This window comes from Vespula pensylvanica, chromosome 8 (genome assembly GCF_014466175.1).
Source record: "Vespula pensylvanica isolate Volc-1 chromosome 8, ASM1446617v1, whole genome shotgun sequence".
Classification (NCBI taxonomy): Eukaryota; Metazoa; Arthropoda; class Insecta; order Hymenoptera; family Vespidae; genus Vespula; species Vespula pensylvanica.
In genome coordinates this window covers 3,605,100-3,628,391 of record NC_057692.1, presented here as the reverse complement: position 1 = coordinate 3,628,391, position 23,292 = coordinate 3,605,100, and the positions used below count along the sequence as shown (strand labels likewise).

Below are 23,292 nucleotides of genomic sequence, written 5' to 3'. Positions count from 1 at the left end.
TAAGATATTGTTTATCTTAAAGAAAGAAAAAAAAATAATAGAAGGAAAGAACAAAATCTATACCTGGTGATCGGATGTTTCGAGATTATCGATAAAATCATTTTTGAAGCTTTCGAGATTCGATGGAAGATGAAAGAAAGAAAACAGAGGAGCGTAGAAAAATCTTTTTCAATATAACGATGGCAGATAGATCCTCTTTTAGATCTTTCGTGAAACATAATAGATGTTTTCAAAGAACGAAGTCATTTGAAGCAACTCGTTTTCCATAACGGAACACAGCAAAGTTTACGATGGAACGTGAATTCCGTTAGTACGTAAGTTGCTTGGAAATGCATTTTTAATGCAAGCTCAGCCTGGTTCCTTGGCTTTTGCATTCAAATCGATTCGATGGAAGAGTTACAAATATGCAACGAAGCTGACAGAAGTTTTAGTTAAAGTTTGAAGATGAGTTTAACGATAAAAAACAAAAGAAAAAAGAAAAAAGACAATATCCGTTCGATACTGATAATTAACAATATTCTAAAATGATAATTACCAACTTCAAGTTTATTAACTCATTACATGTATATACGTATAGATGTTCATTACTCGATAAAGATAAATAAACACTTTTTTGTTGCGATAATCAAACAGAAAAATCATTAAATCATATTCGATGTAGATAATAATAATCGACATCTGTATCAACAATCAAACATTTTCTCTCTTTTAAAAATTAGAATAATTTTAATTAATATTATTCATCCACACACATACCCACGCACGCGTACACGTAAGCAAACAAATATGACAGAAATTAAACAACAAATTCGATAATATATGAAAATGAATGGTAAAGCGTTTTAGGAAACATACACACACACACACACACACACAAACACATGACTAGTACGAATTCCATAAATTTTCAACTGGAAATAGGAAAGCTCGAAATTGCAGATATGAACTCGTTTGAGAACACCTTTGCTCATAACCACGAATTACCGAAGATGGAAACGTGTGGTTATGAAACTGGGAAGTGCATTTTCTCATTGACTTCAATCTAGTTGCTTAGTAATCTTTAGCTTTTCATAACGAATTGCATCGCATATATTATCAATTGATAGTGACTCAAAGAAACAGATTTATATCATATGTATAAAAAATTACATCTGTTATAATATTTTGAAATAACAAATTTGAATAAGCAATTTTTGATGATTTTTTTCTTCTGGATTATCATTATTATACTTGAATGAGATTAGAGATACTATATAGTTTACCATCATGCAATCTAATGGAATCTTGTGAAACGTAAGAGTGAAAGAGTGAAATGAAAATTGTACGTAGGCTTGAACGAAGCTACCTGTTGAGCTATTCGTTCACAAGCAAGCAGGCCTCTGAAGAGGCCGGAGTCAGTCAAAGTCTGCCTTAAGCGGCAAGAATATCGTAAAGTGCTCGATATTTTTCTAAGACAAACTTTCTCCTAACTCCGTAGGATATTGAAAAAGAATTCCCAATTCGAGAAAGAGCCGTTACGTTTCTATCGAATTGATACTTCAACTTTATTCGTTTTTCGGCTTTACGTCTTTCTTCTTTCAATTTGTCGAATAAGTTCAGAATTTCTTCTGTTCTTTCTTTTTTTTTTTTCTTTTTCTATTCGATAAAACATTCTAAAAAAAAATTCTATTCCAAAAATATCTCGTTTATTTTACGCACTTTATATCCATACTAATCGTAAGTTATACTTAGAAAGAAAGTAAATTAGACAATTATACAAATTGATATAACATAATTAATTTCTCTTCGATTATTTTACTATAACTTATATCTGAAATAAGATTTAAAAAGAAAATAATGAATAAATAACGTATATATATAAAATTTTTAATTTACAATGAGAAGGTTTTCATACTCATTGGCTCATATACATATTACAAGTGTGTTACTTGAAAGTTAGATTAATGAGGATTAAAGAAACACTTATAAGATAAAAACAATCTGGTCATCAATTCAAAGATTATTTAAGATACCTTGAAGTTAAATTTGATAACTGATTTTTCATGATATAATCGTGTTAATTATAAAACGAATTTAACGTTGGATGAATTTAAATGGAAGTATGAAAGGATAAAAAAAAAATATTTTTATACATTTATTTCGTCTCTTTAAAGTTTCGAATAGTGTCATGTATATATCGATCTCATCGATCGATAACGAAGAACAAAGTGAACAGGAACAGAGCGTTGAGTGATCCCTCTAGTTACAGTCTCGACACGTAACAGCTTTGATCCGACGCATCGAACTGCGAGACTTCGTTAAAATAGATATTACTTTGTCAAAGATTATGTGTTAGGTGATAGCTGAAAGACACTTCTATTTTTTATAATATCGGAAAGAAACTTGATTGTTGGTATCGTTAATCTTCAATAATGTCATGTAACTTTTAAATCACACGCTTATACAATATATACATCTGTCATATTTTATTCAAGCTTCGTTTCTTTCTTTCGTCATAAAATCAATTGCTATTTTATATCTGAAGGGTAATTAAATATAAATTACATTACCATACAGTTTAAAATAATAGTAACATAAGTAGTTAAAAAAATAGTAAACGTAATAATAATAATAATAATAATAATTAATTGTAGTTTACTATAGTAAAACGTGATAATACTTATAATATAGCATATAAGTATAACTATAATTAATAAAAATGCTACGAAAATTTCACGATATATAATTCATTTATTTTTTCTTAGACAAGAGAAAAAAAATGAATTCGTAAAGGACCAACGTATTAATTTCATCGTATTATTTCGCCAATAAGTAATTCATCGTTGGACATAAAGCTCGTGAAACGTTTTCAAACGTTTAATTACATAGATTTTTTTGTCTTCTTTTTTTTTTCTTTAGAAAAAGGGTAAACAGAAAAACTTGAAAAGATCGTGCGTCAATATGTTTTACACAAGAGATAATATTATACGTTCCGATCGTATCACAGGTTCACGTGTGAAAGGCAAAGATAAATTTTTTGAAAAATAAAAATCTCTCTGGCACTCGTACAATTTTCACTTTGGATTACGATTCATCGTGCAACCGTAGAGAGAGAACTGAATATTCATTTCATTTTAGCCGATTTCATTTTTCCTAGGAAACGCATTTCACCGTGCCTCAAAAAATTCCTGCGCTAAATTTACCATTCGATAGAATTTTCTACATGATTAAATACGTACGATTAGTATTTGTTCAATTATCTTAAGTTTTTCTCGATAATTAACAAGAAAATGAAAGAAGAAAAAAAAAGGAAAAGAGAAAAAAAGAAGAAAAAAAGAAACTACAGAAAATATTTGCATTCTTCCGAATAATTAAATTATTGATATTTATAATACATGTAGATACATGTAAATAAAAAATAATTGTTCGAACAAATAAATAAATCGATTCTATTCGCTCGATTAATTCGTACGACTCACTGCTTAATTTATCACAATCGACAAGCTATAGGCGTACCAATGAGGATATATCATCTGCGAGATCGCAAACCTTCGTAAATTCGGGGACGCTTGATGTGGAATTTAATCGGTGACAATGACGGTGCAATTAGTACGATTGGAATCGTCAATGGAAGAATATCGTTCGGGGTTTAACTCGTGTGGTGGATTAGGCTTTGGAATAATAAGTAATCACATTGATAATGGCATTTTAGATAATATATATATATATATATATATGTATATTAAATTATTACATTTATATAAATAATAATTTATAATTATTATGAATACAGGACACACATCTATTATATTATATTTATTTTCGATAAGGAAAATAAAAAAAAAAGGTTGTAAAATTAAAAGAAAAAATGTATGAAGTCGAATTGAAAAATGAATTTGGAAGTGTAATATGATTGTTCGATAAAAGTTTATTTAAACAATATTTATTTCATTTAATCGAGGAGAAAAAAAAAGGAAGAAAAAAGAGGAGATTGAAATATGAATTTGGAAGTAATGATGATTTTGTGAAGTTTATAAAATCTTTTTGTCAAATAATCGTTTCCTCGTGGCGGACATTAACGTTTGTTTCTAAGAGAGGAACGACCAGTTAAGTCACTGCGCATCCTTCCTCTTGTAATCGAATCACCGACATCATTTCTCCTTCCATCCTCGCGAGAGTTCCTACGCCGAAATTCCGAATCCGTTTTATCGATCGTCGTCCTCGTCCTCGTCGTCGTCGTTGTAGCCATCGTCGTTGTCGTCGTTGTAGTCGTCGTTGTCGTTGTCGTTGTCGTTGTCGTTGTCGCTGTCGTTGTCGTCGTTGTCATTGTCGTTGAGGTTGGCTCTTGAACGATTTTTTTTTGGATTTTCTCGATGGAGCGAACTTCCTCTTTCGACATGGACAAAGCGACACGAATGATCTCTATCATTTTCTCTGGGTCCTCCGTTATTTCCTCTTCAACTACTTTTCCTTCCTCTTTTCTCTTCTTTTTTCGAAGCATCTGACCGGATTCATCGATCGACTCGGGCCCCACCTTTAACTCCATTTTATCGACCTCTTTCAGCATATAGCGACCATCCATCTGAAAGTCTTCATTATCAAAAGTACATTTCTTTGACGATTCCTTTACGTTATCCTTTCCACTCTTCTTCCTTTTCATTTCCACTTTGTTATGCTTAGACTTTTTATCGATAACATAGGTAGCATTGGTTAGCTCACTCTTCAAGGATGTCGTACTATTCGTCAGTCTTATCCCAGCAATCGAAGTATTTTCAAGATCCGATCGATCGTTCTTCCCGCTTCGAAATGTCGTGGATGTAGAACTTGCGATTATTTTCTCGCTTTCTTCTTGTTCTTGTTGTTCTTGTTCTTGTTCTTCTTCCTCTTCTTCCTCTTCTTCTTCTTCTTCTTCCTCTTCTTCTTCCTCTTCTCCTTCCTCTTCTTCTTCTTCCAATTTTCGAAATGAGGAACATAAAGAAAACGTCTCATTTTCCACCGTTAAACTGTCTCTAGATATTTCTTCTTCCTCTTCGTCCTCTTCATCCTCTTCTTGCTCTTCTTCTTCTCCCTTCTCCTCCTCCTCCTCCTGCACCTCCGAACCAAAGGTAATTCTTCTTAAGAGACGTGTCAAATCGGTGATAAGATTTTGAATGTAAGAGAGCGTCGGCGTGTCACCCTCCTCCTCGCTGATCCTAGCGCAAATCCTCAATTCCTCCAAGGCCTCAGCAAATCTACCAAGTTTCACCAAGGTCTGAGCTTTAAGGAGTTTACCGTGAAGGATCCATTTATTCGAGCCGATATCTTCAGCGATTTCCAAGGTTTGGTTGCCCATATTAAAAGCTTTCACAAATTTTCCAGTTTCCAAATAACATCGGCCAATCTCATGATGAATCCAAGCACGTAAAATCGGTTCCTTCAGATTTTTCGATAAATGTTCCCAGGCACGAGCTGCGGCTTCCAAATGATCGAAACTTAAATGTACCTTGCCCAAGGTTAAAAGCGATTGCGAAATTAAAACCGAATCGTTACTTATTTTCGCTAGGTATACCATTTTAGCGACATTGTTCACAGCTCTGTCGTGTCTACCAAGCATTACGTGGGTCAAGGCCAAGTAACGATGAGCTTCAACTTCGTATTTTTTAGGCTCTCCAATTCCTGAAGAAACTGCCAATAATTCTTTCGCGTATTGAAAAGATGCTTTCACGTTGCCTGAATGAAATGCCATTTCTAATTTCTTCAATGTCGTATCAGCTACGTTCCTCAATCGATTTAGCATAGCGTTTGATCGCGTTAGATGTAACTTTGAGAAACTCGATGTCGTTGATGATCTATTCCAAAGATTTTTGTGCTCGTCGAAGTAACTAAATAGAAAGGATAATCTTCTGATTTATTTAAAATCCTTTCGTAAGAATTGTACTTTATCGTATTTTTATATGTACAACTATACAGATACACGAGCAAAGTTTATAACTTATAGCAATGAAATATTAACGCGTTTACTGTCAATCCATCGTTGCATAGATTATTATGTACCATCTGATACCTTCGATAAATATCTTAAAAAGAATATTCACAAAGGATATTTACTGTTATGTTCGACATGAATCTCATTATCCTCGATACTTCTTAGAAAATTTATGAGATTTAAGAGATTGAAAAAATACGAAAGTAGTCAACTTTAAAATTAATTTTCTATTCTCTTCTTATTCTTTTTGTTTTTTTTTTTTTTTTTTTTTAATAAGTTTTCATTCTATTATTATAAAGTTCGTTTATTCTTTGCGATAAATATAGTCAGTTTCATAAAAATTATTCATTAGTGATTCTCATGACAGTAAACGCGTCCATATAAAAACTTTTTATTGCTTGAAAGGAGTAATAAAAGATGAACAATAAGAAAAAACATTTTAATATTTCATATTTATAATAAACAACATCTTATCAATGTTTTTTACTGATTATTAATATTATTTCTTTACTAATACCGATTAGTAATTTATAGTAATTTATAGTAAATCACGTACTACATATTACTATATCTTGAAAAATATATTTCACAAAATTGTCTTTGCTTACTCGCCAATGTTCTTTCACTTCTCTTTTTCTTTTACTTTTTATTTCGATATATTAAATATTGAAAATTCTCGTATTATTTATTTTTTTATTTTAAATATTTGTCTCCATTTGTGATAAGCATAAGAGAGAATATTAAACGAGATAGTTACGTTGATGAATACGCAGAAAGGCAAAGCTTGCAGATATTACCTAAGGACTTCGTTCACGGACGAGAAATCTGGAGATTCTCTAAGTACATTAGCAGCTTTAATGGCAGCCACTTCAGGGCAAAGTGCGATCGTCAGTTCTGATTCAGGTTTCGTTTTTGACAGGAACTTTCTCAAACGTTTCGGTGGATTTTGCCATGAGCTTATCATAGTTGCCGTTCGTCTTGCCGCTGTACTGTGACTACTATCGTGAGGGCAAACTTTTGCGGCTCTATGGTACAACACTAATGCAGTCTCATAATCTCCTCTGTAATTATAATCATCAATTATTTCATTAATTTGATTTTTAAATCGTTTCAATATGTTGTTCGCACAACATTAATTCATTTGCTTTATCTGATAACATTTCATTATATCATTTAAAACACCGATGAGATACGGGTATCATTACGAACATTTCCATGAAAGGTAACATCGATTAATTGAAATGTTTTTTTATTGGAATGGAAAATATCTATTACACGAGTGTGATGTAATATCCCATACGGTGTAACAGTATGCCGCGAGCTAAAAAAAATAAAGTTAGAGGAACATCGCTCTAAATAGGATAAAAATCAAATTATTATTATCATGCGTATAACTTTGACAAAATATTTACTTGGTATTTTCATCCTACACTGTCATGTACTTTTCCTTTTTTTTTTTTTTTTAACTTTGATATATCGACACAACATAATATAACTTTTAAAAATACGATAAGCATTATTACATACTTTTGATATAATTGATCAGCTTCGTAATGCAATGCCTGAGCAAATCGTCGATCGTTTCCTATTGAATTCGTAGCTGTAGAATTTGTTTTTTTCATATTACGTGCACGATTAACTGCACGTTCGACCGCCTTTCTTGTTTCCTCGATGTTACCAAATTCGTCTTTAATCTCATTGTTAGTCAGTATAGTTGCGGATCTCGCTTTCGAGTCACTTCGTATCAACGTCGACGTCATCTTAAATTTCCGTTATCACGTTGAGAGAAAGAGAACTTTCATGCTAGATACAAGTTAGAAGTGAAGATTAACAAGCTTAAACCTTAGACACAACCTAGAAACGTTTTCGTCATCGATAAAATAATCTTAAACGTTAGAGAAAGTCTTTTGTTTAATCCGTTTATTAGCAGGAAAATTTTTCAATTGGCGAATGAATTACGTATGTTAATCTACAAAATCTATTTCGATTAAATGAATTATAAAATGAAGAATTTTAATGTCCACCTACGTCGAACTTCGTAATTCGACATATTTTAAGGTAATCCTTTATAATAATGTTTTTATTATGCAATATCATATTTTCATTAGAATAAGTTATGTTTAATGAGCAACGCAAATGATTTATTTATTATTTAACTCATTCTTTCGATTAATAGATTAATAAAAAAAAATCATTTTCTCTTGATAGGCACTTTTCTCACAGACACTTTATTTACAAATATATATATATATATATATATATATATATATATATATATCATGTGACCTTTACAGAATAAAGTCAGACTATATATATATAAGTGTATGTATGTATATATATATATATATACACACACGCGCGCACGTGACACACGCACAAACAAACACACATATATATACCTATACATATATGAGAAACTCGAAGAATCAGAACAGTTGAAAGCAAACAAGCGAACAATAGGAGAGTTTCGTATAGATACATAGCACCAAAATCCAATTTTAGTATATCACAGTGTATATATCTCTTGCCAAGTGATGCCGAGGCTCATTCGTAATTTTCTAAATCGATGAAACCAGGTCTCTTCTTCACCGGAGCGTATTGAGCAAGCAAAGCTTGCTTCGCTTTCTTTTCAGGATCCTTCGGAGGACACGGCAATATCGTATTCCGTCTACAGGGTAACTTGAACTTACGGTCGATTGGCTTACAACCAGGCATTACAGAAAGCCTCCGTTTCGCTGGTACTACTTCCATACTACGAAAAAGAAAATCCACGTCGTTCTTCAATTCCTCTGGCATCAATTCGAGTATAAGCCGTTGTCTAGTGGCTATACCATCCGTGGTTATCATCAATCTTTCAAAATCGACCTCGTCGATAATATTAAGAGCACGATAGTAAAAATCTACCTATTGATTTAAAAACTTTTCATTAACAATGTACAATTACGTACTTAACACTTATCAAATGAAAAAGATTCAAAGGAGAAAAATAATGTTAATACGTATGTATACGTATATTACCAGATAATCGATGCCAAGCTTTTTAGCACTGGCTATCGCCATAGCAGCAGCCTCCTTCGCTTCGTTTCGATTGTTTTGACAGATCTCGATTAACATCGTCATATGAGTGGCATTTAATATCCATTGTTCGCTCTTAGCTTCGACAGCAGAGTCACGTGCCTTCTTAGCGTAATATCGTGCAAGATCGAAACGAAAAATCTCGATGAGAAATTTAGAAAAATCATGAAATAGCCAAGTTAATTCCAAGGGTTCCGACGCTACAGACAATCGTCGACGAAACGTTTTAAGAGAATGTTTCTGTGTACAAATCTTGACCCAGGCTACTTCTCTTTCACGTGGTAATTTTGTTGTGCCTACTCGTAAATGACGCTTCAGATATCTCAACTTCGTTTCCTCGTCATTTAGACGCATCAAATCTCTAGTTTCAATATATGCCCACGCTATCATTTTATAAAGAGTATTCAGACATTTCTGCTTTAACGGGAACATGTTGCTCGAGTAGGAATCGAATTTGTCTTTTATACGTTCGACGTATCTAAAATAGCGTAGGAGGAAGTTGATCAATGAGGAAAAATATGTGATAAAAGTAATTTTATTTTAATTGTACTCCTTGGAGAATACCGTATAACACGGGAAATAAGTTTACTGTCTATAAGAGGTACATAAGTTAGACAGATATGGATTATAGATATATAATATATAGATTCAAAATTTTATATATATATATATATATATATATATATATTATAAAAGTTGTAACTTTATTATAAATAATTTCTAATTTCTAGTTATTCTTAAACTTTTTCTTTATAACCCGAATTTATGATCGAAAAAAAAGAAGTTAATTTTTTTCTAATATTGAAATTATTAGAAGATTAAACAATTGTAAATTATATATTAATGATTTTTTCTTTTCTCCTTTTTTCTTTTTAAATACTTGACTCCAATCTTTTCGATATGATCGAAAAGTTAGTCGATAGTCATCAAATATATATTTACTGCGTATCTTGTTATACGAACCCTTTTTTACTGTGTTATATGAACCCTTTTTTACTACATTGTAGGAATACAATTCACACTTTTGGTGTCATGTTATATGAATCTATATTATACGAAACCGTGTTATACGGGGATCTATTGTATTTCATTGAGTATTTCTCAATTGTTCTGGAACAATATGCAAGATGTTCCATCAAACTTAATCATTTGAATTCTTATCGATCATGTCTGACGTAACACTGCATCTTTATCGTATCGGTCGTGTCTCACGTAGAAAGTGACAAGACTGAACAAATAAAATCATACTGATTACCAGATGTGTACGTACTTGCTTTAAAGTTTCAATAGTCAATCAAGAGATAGCAATATGTGGAATAATAATTTAAATAATATTTTACTCCTCCAAAAAAGAAATAAATAATGTACCTGAATATATATATATATACATAATTAAAAAAATAAACGATAGTTCGAATGATTTCTTTTTTGGAATAAAATAAGATTAAGTATAAAAAAAAAATATACTGAAGAAATTGAAAAACGAATTTGGAGAGTTCTTAAAAAATTGAAAGAATAGAATTTTAGACGAAACGTAATTAATAACAAAATTATATATAATTTTTGTCCAAATATGATCTTTAATGAACCGTGTTTTATAACAAAAAATAAAATATACGAAATAAAAAAAAATGTAATCTTAAAAATAAAAAGAAAAAAATATATATATACATATATAATTTTGAAAAATATCTAATTTTTAAAAAGAAATTAAAATTTTGTTAAAACAGTTATACCTGAAAAATAGAGTATAATCTCTTTGCATTCTCATGGCATGTAAGGTTCGTAATAAAAAATCTGCAAGTATGATGATATTATATCTCTTTATTCTCTTCTCATTTTTAATCATCATTTTGTGACCAATCGTTCTTGCGTTTCTAGCGAAGAACATTAAGTATATTGGCGAAGTCATTCGCGTGATATTCAGACCTAACTTCGTCCTTTGTAAGCTTTCTTGTATCAAAAGTTGCAAGGTCCTCGACGAATCTTTGTTTGGTGATTCTAAAGTTTGGTTGTCTTCGAGCAATCCTTCACGAAACTCTTTGTCAATAGCTACACGATTTAAATAAATCTTGTATAGCATATTTTGTATCTTTGTCTTGTACATTTCTTCTTTAGCAACTGGATCGTTCACCTTGAACTTTGATTGATCCTCATCAATTCCTAATCATCGTCGATAAATCGATTATTTATAGTCCATCAACTTGATTTCTTGCTTATTCATTTTTTGTACGCTTAATATTATCATATCGAGATTTTGATCTTTTATTTCTTTGCATTGTATATCGAAATTTTTTATATTTTATATGTGAATAAACAATATTATATTATATATTATATATATATATATTTATATACATAATATATATGTAGTATTTGTTTTGCCATAGTAAATCTATAGTAATCTAATCGAAATTAGTGAATTTCTGTAGTAATGTTGAAATTTTCAATAAAATAGATTAAACCTGTTGTGTGAAATATTAATATTTTTCATTGAAAATTTCTGCATCATTTATTACCCAGACGCAACCCAATAATTATATAACTAATTTAATAACTACATAATATCTTTGACCTTTTATTTAAAAAAAAAAAGAAAAAGAAAAAACGGAAATATGAACAACGAAAAGATTCAAATGATGACTTGAATTGGTAAAATCGAATATGTAAATTTAGAATTCAGATTAAAGTCTTTCATTCTTATAGCTCCTCTTACCTTCGAATTCGTCTGATTCCAGTGTAAGACTCTCGATCAATACTTCGCGATACTCTTGCAACTTTTTGATCCACGGTAAAAGACGTTTCAGAGCGTCTGGTACAGTGTTCCGACCGACACAAGTTTCTATTGCTTCATTGGCTTGATAGATGCACAATTCGAAGGGCATCCTACGTTGTCGGAAACCATTGTAAGCATGAATCAAACTATAGCAAAATTCGCCTATTTGATAAAGCGTACCCACTCTCATTTCTTGTACCTTATAATTATTAGGATCTGCAAAGTATTCATAATAAGCAAGTAATTTTTTTCTCATAATTATTATTACTACCAATATTATATGTTTCTCATATCTAGATATATAATTTCTATGTATATGTATATATTTATATATTTTTTTTTATTCATAATTATAATTTTATATATAAATATATTCCTTATAGATATATATGTATGTGCATTATACCTAATTCCATGCATTTCTCAGCAGTATCAACAGCGATACTGTATCTGCAAAAATTGAACTGAGCTTTACAAAGACCAAGAAGCAACCTTACATCTTTATCATCGACAGCCGATTTTATTGCTTTTTGAAAATAAGTTATGGCCTTATCATATTTCTCTATCGTAGTAAAACGACGAGCCCATTCTCGATAAAGAATCTTCTCCCGAAATATTTCAGGCTGGCTATCCTTTTTCTCTTTGCGCATACCCATAGATCGCGCCATTTTCTAAAACATTTAAAAACACATTGGTATCTGTACTACAAAGAATTTCTTTGATCATTAAAACATAACCGAAACTACTAACCTATTTTTTAACTGTATTCCAAAAAGAAACAAAAAGAGAAACAGAGAGAGAGAGAGAGAGAGAGAGAGAGACAAAGAGAAACAGAGACAAAAAGAGAAAAAAGAGAAAGAAAGAGAGTTCAATAAAAGTAAAATTTTACTGATCAATTTTAATGTTAACAATTTTTTTATCTATATGTATATATATATATATATATCTCCTTTTTTATTATTTACATTTTTCTAAAATTACTGTAATTTTGTTCATTAACCCATGTGACGTCGTCTGAAGGTCAATAATAAGTGACAGATAGCTCTAATCGATTCGAAACGAACGCATGTATCGTTCAAACGATATATATGTGTGTGCATGTGTATGTATGTATGTATGTATGTATTTATGTATATAAACGATTTCTATTCGACATTTCATTTCAATTCTAAAATTATATAAATGTCTTGGAAATTTCGAAACGTAGAGAAATCTGAAAGATAAAGGCTGTATATAGATATATCGCTTTTATTATTCGAACCAAAAATAATCCTTCGCAATACGTGGCAATTAATACCACAAAGGGGTAGTCCGCGAAACGCGGGAATACTTTTCAAAATGAAATCGGATTAAATCTCTGAGGAGCGAAGAGGCGTGGGTGAGGTAGGAGGGAGCTTTTAAAGTGAATTTGAACTTTGTTAAGCAGTCCTTACATTTCAAGTATTCCATGATATTTCGCACTGGAAATAGATGCTTTCAAAGGTCATTCATATAATTTACTTTTTCTTGTTTCCTTTTTTTCCTTCTTTTTTATTTCTCGTTTCATTTATATCCACATGAATGAAAGAACATATCTTCCATATAAAAGCATTCGTCCTTCGTATTCAAGATTTAGATCATTTTTACATTGACTACTTTGAAGGATACGTTCATCAGGAGTTACATTCATTATTCGCGTTTTAAAAGAAAGAGAGAGAAAGAGAGAGAGATAGAATTAAAGAAAAGAAAAGAAAAAAAAAAACATTTTCGGTATTAAAAATAGATTCTGTATGCTATATTCTTTTTGTTACAGCAAAAGAAACATAGTAATATTTTCTGCGATAAACTTGAAGGAGTTACTCAAAGTGGAATCATCGAGATGCGGTGATGGCTCTACTTTACAGATTCGTGCAACTGCCAGATCGCAGCGGCACACGGGTTTTTTCATTTGTCGTCACCCGAAGTGTCGTACGCGATCCAGAAAGAGACGTTACCAGCAAGGAACTCGTTTGTGGTTTCCAAAGATGGGCAGTAGCCTTTTCACGGGGAGACAAGGTAAATACATATGATCAGTATATTAAATGTTACATTTGAAACAAAATTCTATAGAGATAATATATAATTTAATAAAATAATAATTGATTAATGGTGTGATGATAATGAGAAATATGTTCATATATGAAATAAGTTCAAAATATGAATATAAAAAATATGTCCAAAATACGAAAGCAAGTTTTCAAATTCCTTTCGTAACACCGTATAGAGTCGCGACACTGCGTCGTAGAATGTGCAATGACCTGCAAAAATTTTGCTTATCTTTATATTCTTCGTCGAGTATCTACCTACTTGCAAATTAATTACTCTTTTATCACTTCCCTTATTAAATATAAAAATTTATATTCCCTATTACCATATTTGGATATTGTTTTATTCACCAATACACTCTCACAAGTTTGCGTCATAACATTCTTTACTTCCAGTGTAACATTTTCTTATTCTAAAACATATTCTAGATAAATTCGATCGGACAGACAATTTGTAATCATCCTCAAAAACATATACTATACAAATTTGATCGGACAAATAATTTCTAACTTGTTCTCTTGTCTCAGGTATTAGGCGTATATCTGGTATGGCGAGGTGCATCACGAAATCTTCGAGTTTACGTCGACTTTACGTTCACGCTGTTGAACCGAGAACACTTTTCGATGAACGAGGGTTTCTCAGGGAAACGAGTTAAATTCACGTACGAATTACCAGCTCAGGGAAATCGCAACTATATACCAGTATCAGACCTTTACACTCGCAACTTTGCTGACACGAATGGCGAATTTCAGTTGGAATTGTCAATGGCGAATGTACGTACGGTATACATGACAGAAGTTAGAATGCCAACCGGGGTCTTCTCGACGGGTCAACCAAAGTCGAATAAACTTGAGACCGATTGCTTTACATTTGGTGGTTTTGATTGGAGCGTCGTTATCTATCCTTATGGGAATAAAGAAGCAGAGGGTTGCCGGGGTCAAGAAAATCGCGTGAGCGTTTATTTGATGAGACTCACGGGATTCGATCATCGGTGCAGAGTAAGATACAGCGTGGCATTGGGCGAAGGTGATCGTAGAATCGACTCTGGCCAAATAGAAGATCTCTCAAATGCTGAAGGTTACGGTTTTGGATGGCATCCAAGAGTTAGATGGTCAGAAATCGCTCATAAAGGTGTTCTTCGAGTCTCTCTTGAAATGGTCGAAGCAAGAACGATCTGCGAGGTAGCTGTACAAGCTCTTGGTCCACCTGCTTTGTCTCCTACTCCTTGCTACGATCGTGACAAGCAAGCTTGGGTCGTACGAGCTGATCTTCATTCGGAAACGGTTAGACTCCACCTGATCTATAAAGATATCAATCATGTACCACGAAATCATCTGAGGTAAATTTGATTTCATACGTTTCTATTTATGTATCAAGCAAAAGGTTCTCGTTTATTTTTTAACTTATCAAAACATACGTTCTCCTATTTTTCCAGATACGTAAATTGGTCAGCTTATTTATTAAGAGGCGAGGAACCTGATACGGTTGCGATCGGTCTACCAGGTGCACCCTTCAGCCGTTATTACGCTCAAGAATCCGTTGACGAAGGTATCATTATGGAAACGAATTTAGACACGAACGAGATCAAGGACAATCACTGTCCATTCCTTACGGATAAGAAACAATTAAAGATTAGATTGGAATGGAACGAGAGCCACTTGCTCTTCCAAGCGACTTATCACAAATACGACGACGTCTGCCGTATTCACAATCAACAAATGAGACGCGAGATAGCATCTCTACAAGCTGAAAACTATAGCCTCGAGAGACAACTCTTTAGCTATCAGAAGAGTCTCGCTTTTGCACAAGCTCAACAACAACAACATCAACAACAACAACAACAACAACAACAACAGCAACAACATCAACAACAACAGCAACAACAGAGTCAAACACGGCATACCAGCCATCAAGCTCATCTCGAGAGATCAACATCCACTGATACCGAATACGCCTGACAAGTGGATCTCGCTAATGAAACGGCGAGTGGTGGCTGTAGACGTCAGTTGCCGGTCATTCAAGAAAATGATCGCCGGGTTCATCAGAATCTTGTACGAATGATGGATCGTCGATTGAGTAACGTCCAATTGCAGCAACATCTTTACGAGGTTGAACATCAGTCTCAGTTAAGGAATAACAGCGAATCGCCAAGGCAGAGCGTCGATCGTACCGATGAACACCGACGTAGTATCGTTCAACAGCCAAAGAGATCGAGCATCGGTCGTTCGGACAGTACATCCGATCGTGGAACCGATCTTTATCAAGCTTATTATTTGGGTTACGTCGGACAAACAGCTCATAAGCGACGTAGGACCACTTTGTGGGAAACTCTTACTGGATTAGTTTGTTCCTTGGGTGCTTTGGCCACTAGAGCTGCAAAGATGGCCGCTAGACGTGGAGATCCTCTTTGAAAAAAGCAATGAGATATTTTCGAGTCGTCTGCGTATACATATATATATATATATATATATATATATATATATATATATATACGATATGAAAACGATCGAATGAACTCGTATCGATCTTGAATAAGAGTTCAAGAGTTATCGGAAGAGAAAGTTAAAGATTCACGAGAATTTATGATTATATGAGATAAAGATCGGACGATCGAATTGTATGTTCGGAGTTACACAATGTGAAACACGTAGTAGAATTAAAGGAAAAAAAAAAAAAAAAAAGAGAAAAAAAAGAAAACAAAAAGAGGGAAACGCGCCAGCAGCAGCAGCAGCAGCAGCATCAAAACGTAGAACAAAGTAAAAGCGCCTCCCCGTGTTTACACGCTACATATACACAAGATACAACTCTATCTACTTGTCAATTTACTAAAGATGAAAAAAAAGTAACCTATTTTCCTCTAAAGACTTTTTTCACCTATTGTGTATGTATGTACGTACGTATGTCGCTGTGCGAGGACAACAAAAGAACACAATTGTCAAAGTAATATTATATTATATGAAACACTTATTAGTACATACATACGTTGTACTTATATATATCGTTGTATACGTTTGGAATGGATTAAATGCTAAAAAGAGAACAGTATCAAATGTACGATCATAGGGGAAAAAACGAAGAATGTCGAATTATAAGGAAATAAGAAAATAATAAATACAGAAAATTGAACTTTCGATCAGGGTAAACGAGAAGGATCATCAAAAACGTACGCCATCAAAATTATAATTCCAATGCGATCCGTTTATTATTATTATTATTATTATTTATTATTATTATTATTATTATTATTATTATTATTATTATTATTATTATTATTATTATTATTATTACTATTATTATTAATATTATTATTGTTATTAATCGACATTGGTTCTGAAAAGTAGTTGCACATATGTATGAAACACACACAACAGGATAACATGTTATCACACATGTTTCTTTTCGACGAAAAAATAAAAAAATGGAAAAAGAGATTTCGAGATAATCGATCTCATGGCCATTAACCTATCGTACGCGATCGAAGTATTTAAATGGAACAAAAAAAAAAGAAAAAAAGAAGAAAAAACGAAAAAAAAAGAAAGAAAAAAACAGAGAAAAAAAACTGAAAAAAAAACAAAATAAAAGAGAAAAGAAGAAAAAATACGAAGAACTTATTTTTCGAAAGCTCGCACATTTCTCTATCGCGTGACCATGCGTAAAAGAAAGAAAGAAAGAAAAAAAATAAGGAAGAAAGAAAGAAAAAAAGAAAGAACAATTTCAACGAGATTATTATTAAATGCTATCCTTGTGTCTTGTGTCGCATGTTCGTTACCTAATTTTGCTATATGTCACCTTCTAACCCAATCTCAACCACCCTCCCTCACTCCCATGAGTATATTCTAGAAATGTTCTAAATATTAAAGCAAATCTCGAAATGCGATTCGATTAAGCGATGCGAGCGCGTAACACATTCGATGCTCGCGATAATACATACATATGTGTGATTTTCCTTCTCTCTGATTTGCTCGTGCGTAGTCGAACGACGGAAACCGTTTGGCGTGTCTAATCAAAATTTGATCTCGTCTGCGGTGAACGACGCAAAGCAAAATGCATTTGATGTGTCCAACCCGTACTCCGTTGTTTCGCTCAATCAAAAGCGAATTTCTATGTCGAAGCCGCACTATTTACCATTCGATTTCGTGTTTAAATGTATATACGCGGACGAATAAATTCTCGATTTTCTTCTCTGTATCCTCGACGACTTTTCTGACTTAATACTTTCTTCTAGATTCTTCTTTCGGATCCTAAAAGAAAAAACAAAAAAAAGAAAAAAGAAAAAGACAAAAAAAATGGCTTTCCAAAACGATCTTTTTCTAATCCGCGGCAAAATGTATAACATTTCTAATCGCGCCCCGTTAATAATCTTTCTCATCCTCTTCTATCGCGTTCTGTTCGTATTATTGAGAAGAAAAAAAAAAAAGTAAAAAAAGACAAAAAAAAAAGAAAAAAAGGAGAAAAGTCCAAAAAAACAAAAAACAAAAAAAAAACAGCAAACGAACAAAAAAATAAAACACCGTTTCTTTTTAAACGTCTCTGATACACATGATACAATCAAACTTAACATCCTTCTCTACCTCTCCACTCACCCACACACATACATATATATACATACATATACATATATACTCGTACATGTGCGAACGACGTGTTACGTACTTAAGTTCGTGTATGTATATATTATCTACCGTCAACAGAATGAATATATGAGTAATAACAAACCATCGCAGCATAGAAATAACACATACGATCAATGATACAATGTCATCTTCCGCCAACAAATATGTTTTACACGTATGTTCTATGTTCTCTATAGAAAAATACAGGACCATGTTAAATCGTCGTATTTCATGTGACTAAAACCCCGCGTTGGGTATTTAGCATTTATCAATCCATGAAATATCCATGAAATATATTCACCTCACCGAAATCGTTTGAACGTACCGTCACGGAAAAGAACTAGCACTACTACTATCGCATACCAATTTAACAAGAAAAAAATTTCTATCGTGCTAATTAACTTTTAACATTTAATAATGTTTTCCTTCTTTTTTTTTTTATTTTTATTTTTTCTTTGTTCTTTCTTTTCTCCTTTCTCAAAACAATCATTTCTGAGAGCGACCAGATTGTTTCGTTTGTAAAATCTCTCTCTTGTTATCACCACGAGCGAAACGGATCGTTGACAATAAAAGTTCGATTTCGTCCAAAAAAAAAAAATTCTCCTTTTTCAATGTTCTCTGTATCGGTACTTTCAAACATGGTCCAATCCAATTGTAATCGTTACAGATCTCGGTTAGGATATAATATATACATATATATATATTGTACCAAACGCATCCTTCTCTGAATTATCGGAGCGTGTACACTTTGTATATACGTTTATTACAGACAAATTATAAGGGTGAAAGAAAGAGAGAGAAAGAGAGAGAGAGAGAGAGAGAGAGAGAGAGAGAGAGAGAGAGAGAGAAAAGTTTTGATGTAATGGAAATATTAAGGAAGTTGAAAGAAAAGATAAAAGAAAGATAATATTGCGATGCTTCGTTGGATAATCTTCATGTTTGAGTCAAGGAATCTTTCTTTTCATATTTTTTTGAAAATAGATAACCTTGTAGAACGTTCTTCGTATATAATGACACTGCAAACGTATTCATTTCCTTAACATTATCTTCAATTACCGTCGTAAAAAGTATCAATTAATTTACGTGAAAAATAGCTATCTATCGTATTAACAATGCAAAGTTTTTTTATTTAGATATAACTGTTTGAGTAAAAGTCATACGAAAAATATTAATATAAATGATATCAATAATATAACAATTTCTCTTTAATGAATTTCGGTAGATATTTAATAGATAATTTTTAATAGAGGAAGCTGCAAAAAGTAGCTAGAAATATATAATATAATTTCAAATTTTTCTTTTTCTTTTTTTTTTTTTTTTTTTTTTTTTTTTTTTTTTTTTTTTTTTTTTTTTTTTAGTTTCAGATATGAACACAAAATTTTTTTTTTGCTAGTAAAACAAACAAGAGTTAAACGTAACAATGATATAAATACGCGATCGAAGACTCCTTGAAACAATATTGAAGATTCGAATTAATCTCCGCTAGATGAGAATCAAATTTTGTTGGAAATATGATGATAAAGGACTGATGAAGTATTCGCATGTTAAAGAACTAAACAACCTACAGAAACTCGACAAAATATAGAAGAGATTTCCTAAATTTTTCCTACAACACTTGAAGATTTTAAAAAGGCTTTGTCGTTCGTATTTACTTATACTCACATTTCTGAAGCATCTTTTTTCTTTATACAAAATATACTTATATTGCCCTCTTTTTCAGTAAATTCTCAGGAATTTCCTAAATCTACGAGAATGATCTTTGTAAACGTGTACACCGTCGTTCCCCAAGTGATAACGTTGTCGTTCGTTTTGCTTTTTTCTTTTTATTAAATAAAAGAACATTAAACAAAAATTTATATCTGTCTATATACCGCGCCGATAAAGCGCAATAAAGATTATCAAATCGATATAGAGAGAAAGAGTATGATGATTTTAACGTGGCAACTAATAATGATCTATCTTGTACAAAATTAATACGATATAATTGCAGTAAATAAGTCTGACGCAAAGCTTATCAACAATTGTTTAAAAACATGAAAATATCGATTGAATTATTATAACGATGATTAATATTCATAAGAACATAATATAAGAAAACACAAACGAACGACGACGATATTCAAACTCAGTACGAGGAAGCTTCTATCTCTATTATATTCTCTACCATTTCTTTACAGCCTATCGTTACCGGAACTCTTTTCAATTAAGATGTATGTTCGTACTTTTAAGCACTATGTATAGCACCTTTGCTACCTTTTTTCGTGTGTTGCGCTGTAAAATCCGTACATACCAACACACTCTCTCAACAGTTTTGAGACATATACTAATGTACTTAAACCATCTGTGAGTCTGCCTCGTCTTTTATAAAATTCTTGCTATATTCAACTGTATTTTTGTTCTTTAATCTCCTTTGTCATAAGTATTACGTTGTCTTATAAAAAATTTAATTCAAGATACGTCAGGTTTGATACTCGTATATTTATTTCGATTAATTTCTAAAAAACAAACCGTATCTCCTCTCAATATCCGCCATTATGGATACGAAGGGAATTGATGGTGGGGCGCGCATGCGCAGAATATCGTAAGTACACGCGAGTAATCGCTCGTGGCAGTCGTGTCATAGACTTTGTAGTGTGCGGTGAGTGATGTTGAGGTTATAATAAATTTCAATTACATTCTCATTAAAGAAAAGTTATTCTACTTCGTTCGAAGATTTATAATGTTTATATTGAATATCGAAGATTCGTAAAACGTATTATTTGAAATCAAAGTATTTATTTATATTAAATTATATTAAGCGATATGTATTTTATTTGTCAACGTTTTGTCAACGAATTATTCGTATATACTTTACTATATTTTCCGAAGAACGGAAGATTGTTCTGAAAATTTAATATTATAATTTCATATTATAAAAGGAATATCAGTGATTCAATCGAAACATTATTTAAATCATTAAGAACATAATACGACATCAGTGAATTATCTTTTATAAAAAATTCGAAGAATCGTTTGTACGCTGGACGAAATATAAGTGAGTTTCCAAGTTGTTAATTATTAAAAAGAAGATGATATTGCTTGATTGAAACGGTGATGAGATTTTAACCAAATTTTGATTTTACTTTTTAAGAAGTTGCAAGATGTTAACCAAAAAATTAAGTAATAGAAGAATAGTGGTTGACATTCTTGTTTTATTTTTTGGTATTGGTGCATGGATCGGTATAAATGGTATTTATGTGCAATTACCTCTTTTGATAAATAATGCACCAGAAGGATGGAATTTACCAGCCCATATGGTAATGCTGGTACAGTTTGCTAACTTGGGGCCAATTCTATATACGTTATATATTAAGTAAGCATATTTAAAATTAAATAAGGTTATATAAGGATTTTACAAAAATATTTTTTATCTGATAAACGTTAATGATTCTATTTCAGGTATACTGCATGGGCATATGATAAACTAATCATATATGGAATGTTAATAGCAGCTGTACTATCTACTTTTATATTGGCCTTCCTTTATAACAAAACATCAGTAATATTTGGAAATGTGCATTCAACGAGTCTTCTGTCTCTGATGTTTGTAACAGCTATTGTTGGATGTACGAGTTCTGTTCTTTTCATGCCTTATATGAGGAATTATCGTGAAATTTATTTGGTGTCCTATCTTGTAGGAGAAGGTCTTAGTGGTTTTATACCTAGTATTGTAGCTTTGATTCAGGGTGTTGGTGGAAATCCTGAATGTAAAAATGTTACTAAAGCAGGATCATCTGATTTAAAGTTTGAACCTTTCTATCCAGATCCCAGTTTTTCTACACAGACATTTTTTATTTTCATCTGCGCGTTATTATTTTTGAGTTTCCTCTCTTTTCTTGGCTTAAATAAATTGCCAGTGGCTATTGGCGAAAGAGTTAAACTTCCATCAAGCATGGAAACACTGCCAACAGATACTAAAGCTCCACCAAGTTACAAAACAAATTCAGGCTGGACCATGTCCAAACATACATATTATTATTTGTTAACTATGATGGCACTTGCTTGTTTTCTTGGTCATGGTACTCTTCCTAGTATTCAGTCTTATTCTTGTTTACCTTATGGAAATGTAGGTTATCACTTAACAGTAACGTTAGCTTCAATGGCTGGTCCATTAGCAATGTGTTTAGGTTTTATTATAAAGTCTCCAAAAATCGGTCTTCTTAGTGGACTTATGGGATTAGTTATTATTCTATCCTGCTTTGTTTTATTTTTAGCTGTAAAATCACCTAATCCACCCTTACAGCATACATGGATAGGTGAAATGTTAGTTGTAGTTTCATGGATATTAGTTAATGGTTTAATAGGATTTATAAAAATGGGTATTACCACTTTATTCAGACCAGACCCAGGTAGAGGTTTATATTATACCGGAGTTGCTACACAAATTGGTTCTCTGATAGGTGCAATAATAACATTTGTGTTAGTTAATCATGTGAAAATCTTTCATTCGTATTCACCCTGTGATGCTATGCATTAACACTTCTTAAAATTATATAAATAGCTTTCACGTTTTATGTGATATTTCTACTAGTAGTACTTAATCAACTATTACAACTATTTACAATATCTTTCAGATTTGAAAAAGAAAACAACGATAAATGCCTGTCAAGTGCAGCTAGTCGGTTAAGTAAATAGACATGATTCAGATCATATAGTGACAATTATTTAAAATAAATAAATAATATATTCATGTGCAAACTTTTTTTTTATTTTAGTAGATGTGTACAGCTGGCCTTGTACGTTATCTACATGAAATACAGAATATAAAATTATCTACGAAA

General features: G+C 32.0%; 4 protein-coding genes across 11 annotated transcripts in view; 2 read left to right on the top strand and 2 right to left on the bottom strand.

The window, feature by feature from the left end:
• The window catches only part of LOC122631151 (outer dynein arm-docking complex subunit 4-like), a 52,682-nt gene extending 44,978 nt beyond the window's left edge, over positions 1–7,704 (bottom strand). Inside the window, exons 1-3 of the mRNA XM_043816472.1 lie at positions 7,472–7,704; positions 6,742–7,005; positions 5,072–5,840 (exon numbers count right to left, since the gene is read on the bottom strand). Coding sequence (XP_043672407.1) covers positions 5,072–5,840; positions 6,742–7,005; positions 7,472–7,704 — 1,266 coding nt within the window. The remainder of the gene's footprint in view (positions 1–5,071; positions 5,841–6,741; positions 7,006–7,471) is intronic.
• The window catches only part of LOC122631137, an 83,421-nt gene extending 66,900 nt beyond the window's left edge, over positions 1–16,521 (top strand). For 5 of the 7 annotated variants that reach the window (XM_043816452.1, XM_043816455.1, XM_043816454.1 and 2 more), the window contains 3 exons: positions 13,594–13,829; positions 14,387–15,198; positions 15,295–16,521. In XM_043816452.1, coding sequence (XP_043672387.1) covers positions 13,662–13,829; positions 14,387–15,198; positions 15,295–15,817 — 1,503 coding nt within the window. In that variant the 5' untranslated portion in view covers positions 13,594–13,661 and the 3' untranslated portion in view covers positions 15,818–16,521. Of the gene's footprint in view, positions 1–13,587; positions 13,830–14,386; positions 15,199–15,294 lie in introns of all 7 variants that reach the window. The other 2 variants (XM_043816457.1, XM_043816458.1) reach the window with 1 other exon arrangement.
• On the bottom strand, positions 8,324–9,232 carry LOC122631150 (the record flags this gene model as incomplete). The annotated part of the gene is made up of 2 exons (XM_043816471.1): positions 8,324–8,848; positions 8,963–9,232. Coding segments are annotated over 2 exons (630 nt in total), but the record flags the coding sequence as incomplete, so codon positions are not given.
• A 3,299-nt stretch (positions 16,522–19,820) lies between the features above and the next one.
• Positions 19,821–23,209, top strand: LOC122631140 (solute carrier family 52, riboflavin transporter, member 3-A-like). Of its 2 annotated transcripts, none has more exons than XM_043816461.1 (3): positions 19,821–21,506; positions 21,606–21,824; positions 21,911–23,209. In XM_043816461.1, the coding sequence occupies exons 2-3, from the start codon at positions 21,613–21,615 to the stop codon at positions 22,986–22,988; spliced, it is 1,290 nt and encodes a 429-aa protein (XP_043672396.1). In that variant the 5' UTR covers positions 19,821–21,506; positions 21,606–21,612; the 3' UTR covers positions 22,989–23,209. The 2 variants fall into 2 exon arrangements, with proteins under 2 accessions (XP_043672396.1, XP_043672395.1); XM_043816460.1 differs by having other exon boundaries at positions 21,603–21,824.
• Positions 23,210–23,292: the final 83 nt, after the last annotated feature.

Bases quoted from the DNA above. Each gene is read 5' to 3' on its own strand.
- LOC122631140 (XM_043816461.1), top strand. From the start codon at position 21,613: ATGTTAACCAAAAAATTAAGTAATAGAAGAATAGTGGTTGACATTCTT. The intron at 21,825-21,910 runs GTAAGCATATTT...ATTCTATTTCAG, and splicing joins CTATATACGTTATATATTAA to GTATACTGCATGGGCATATG.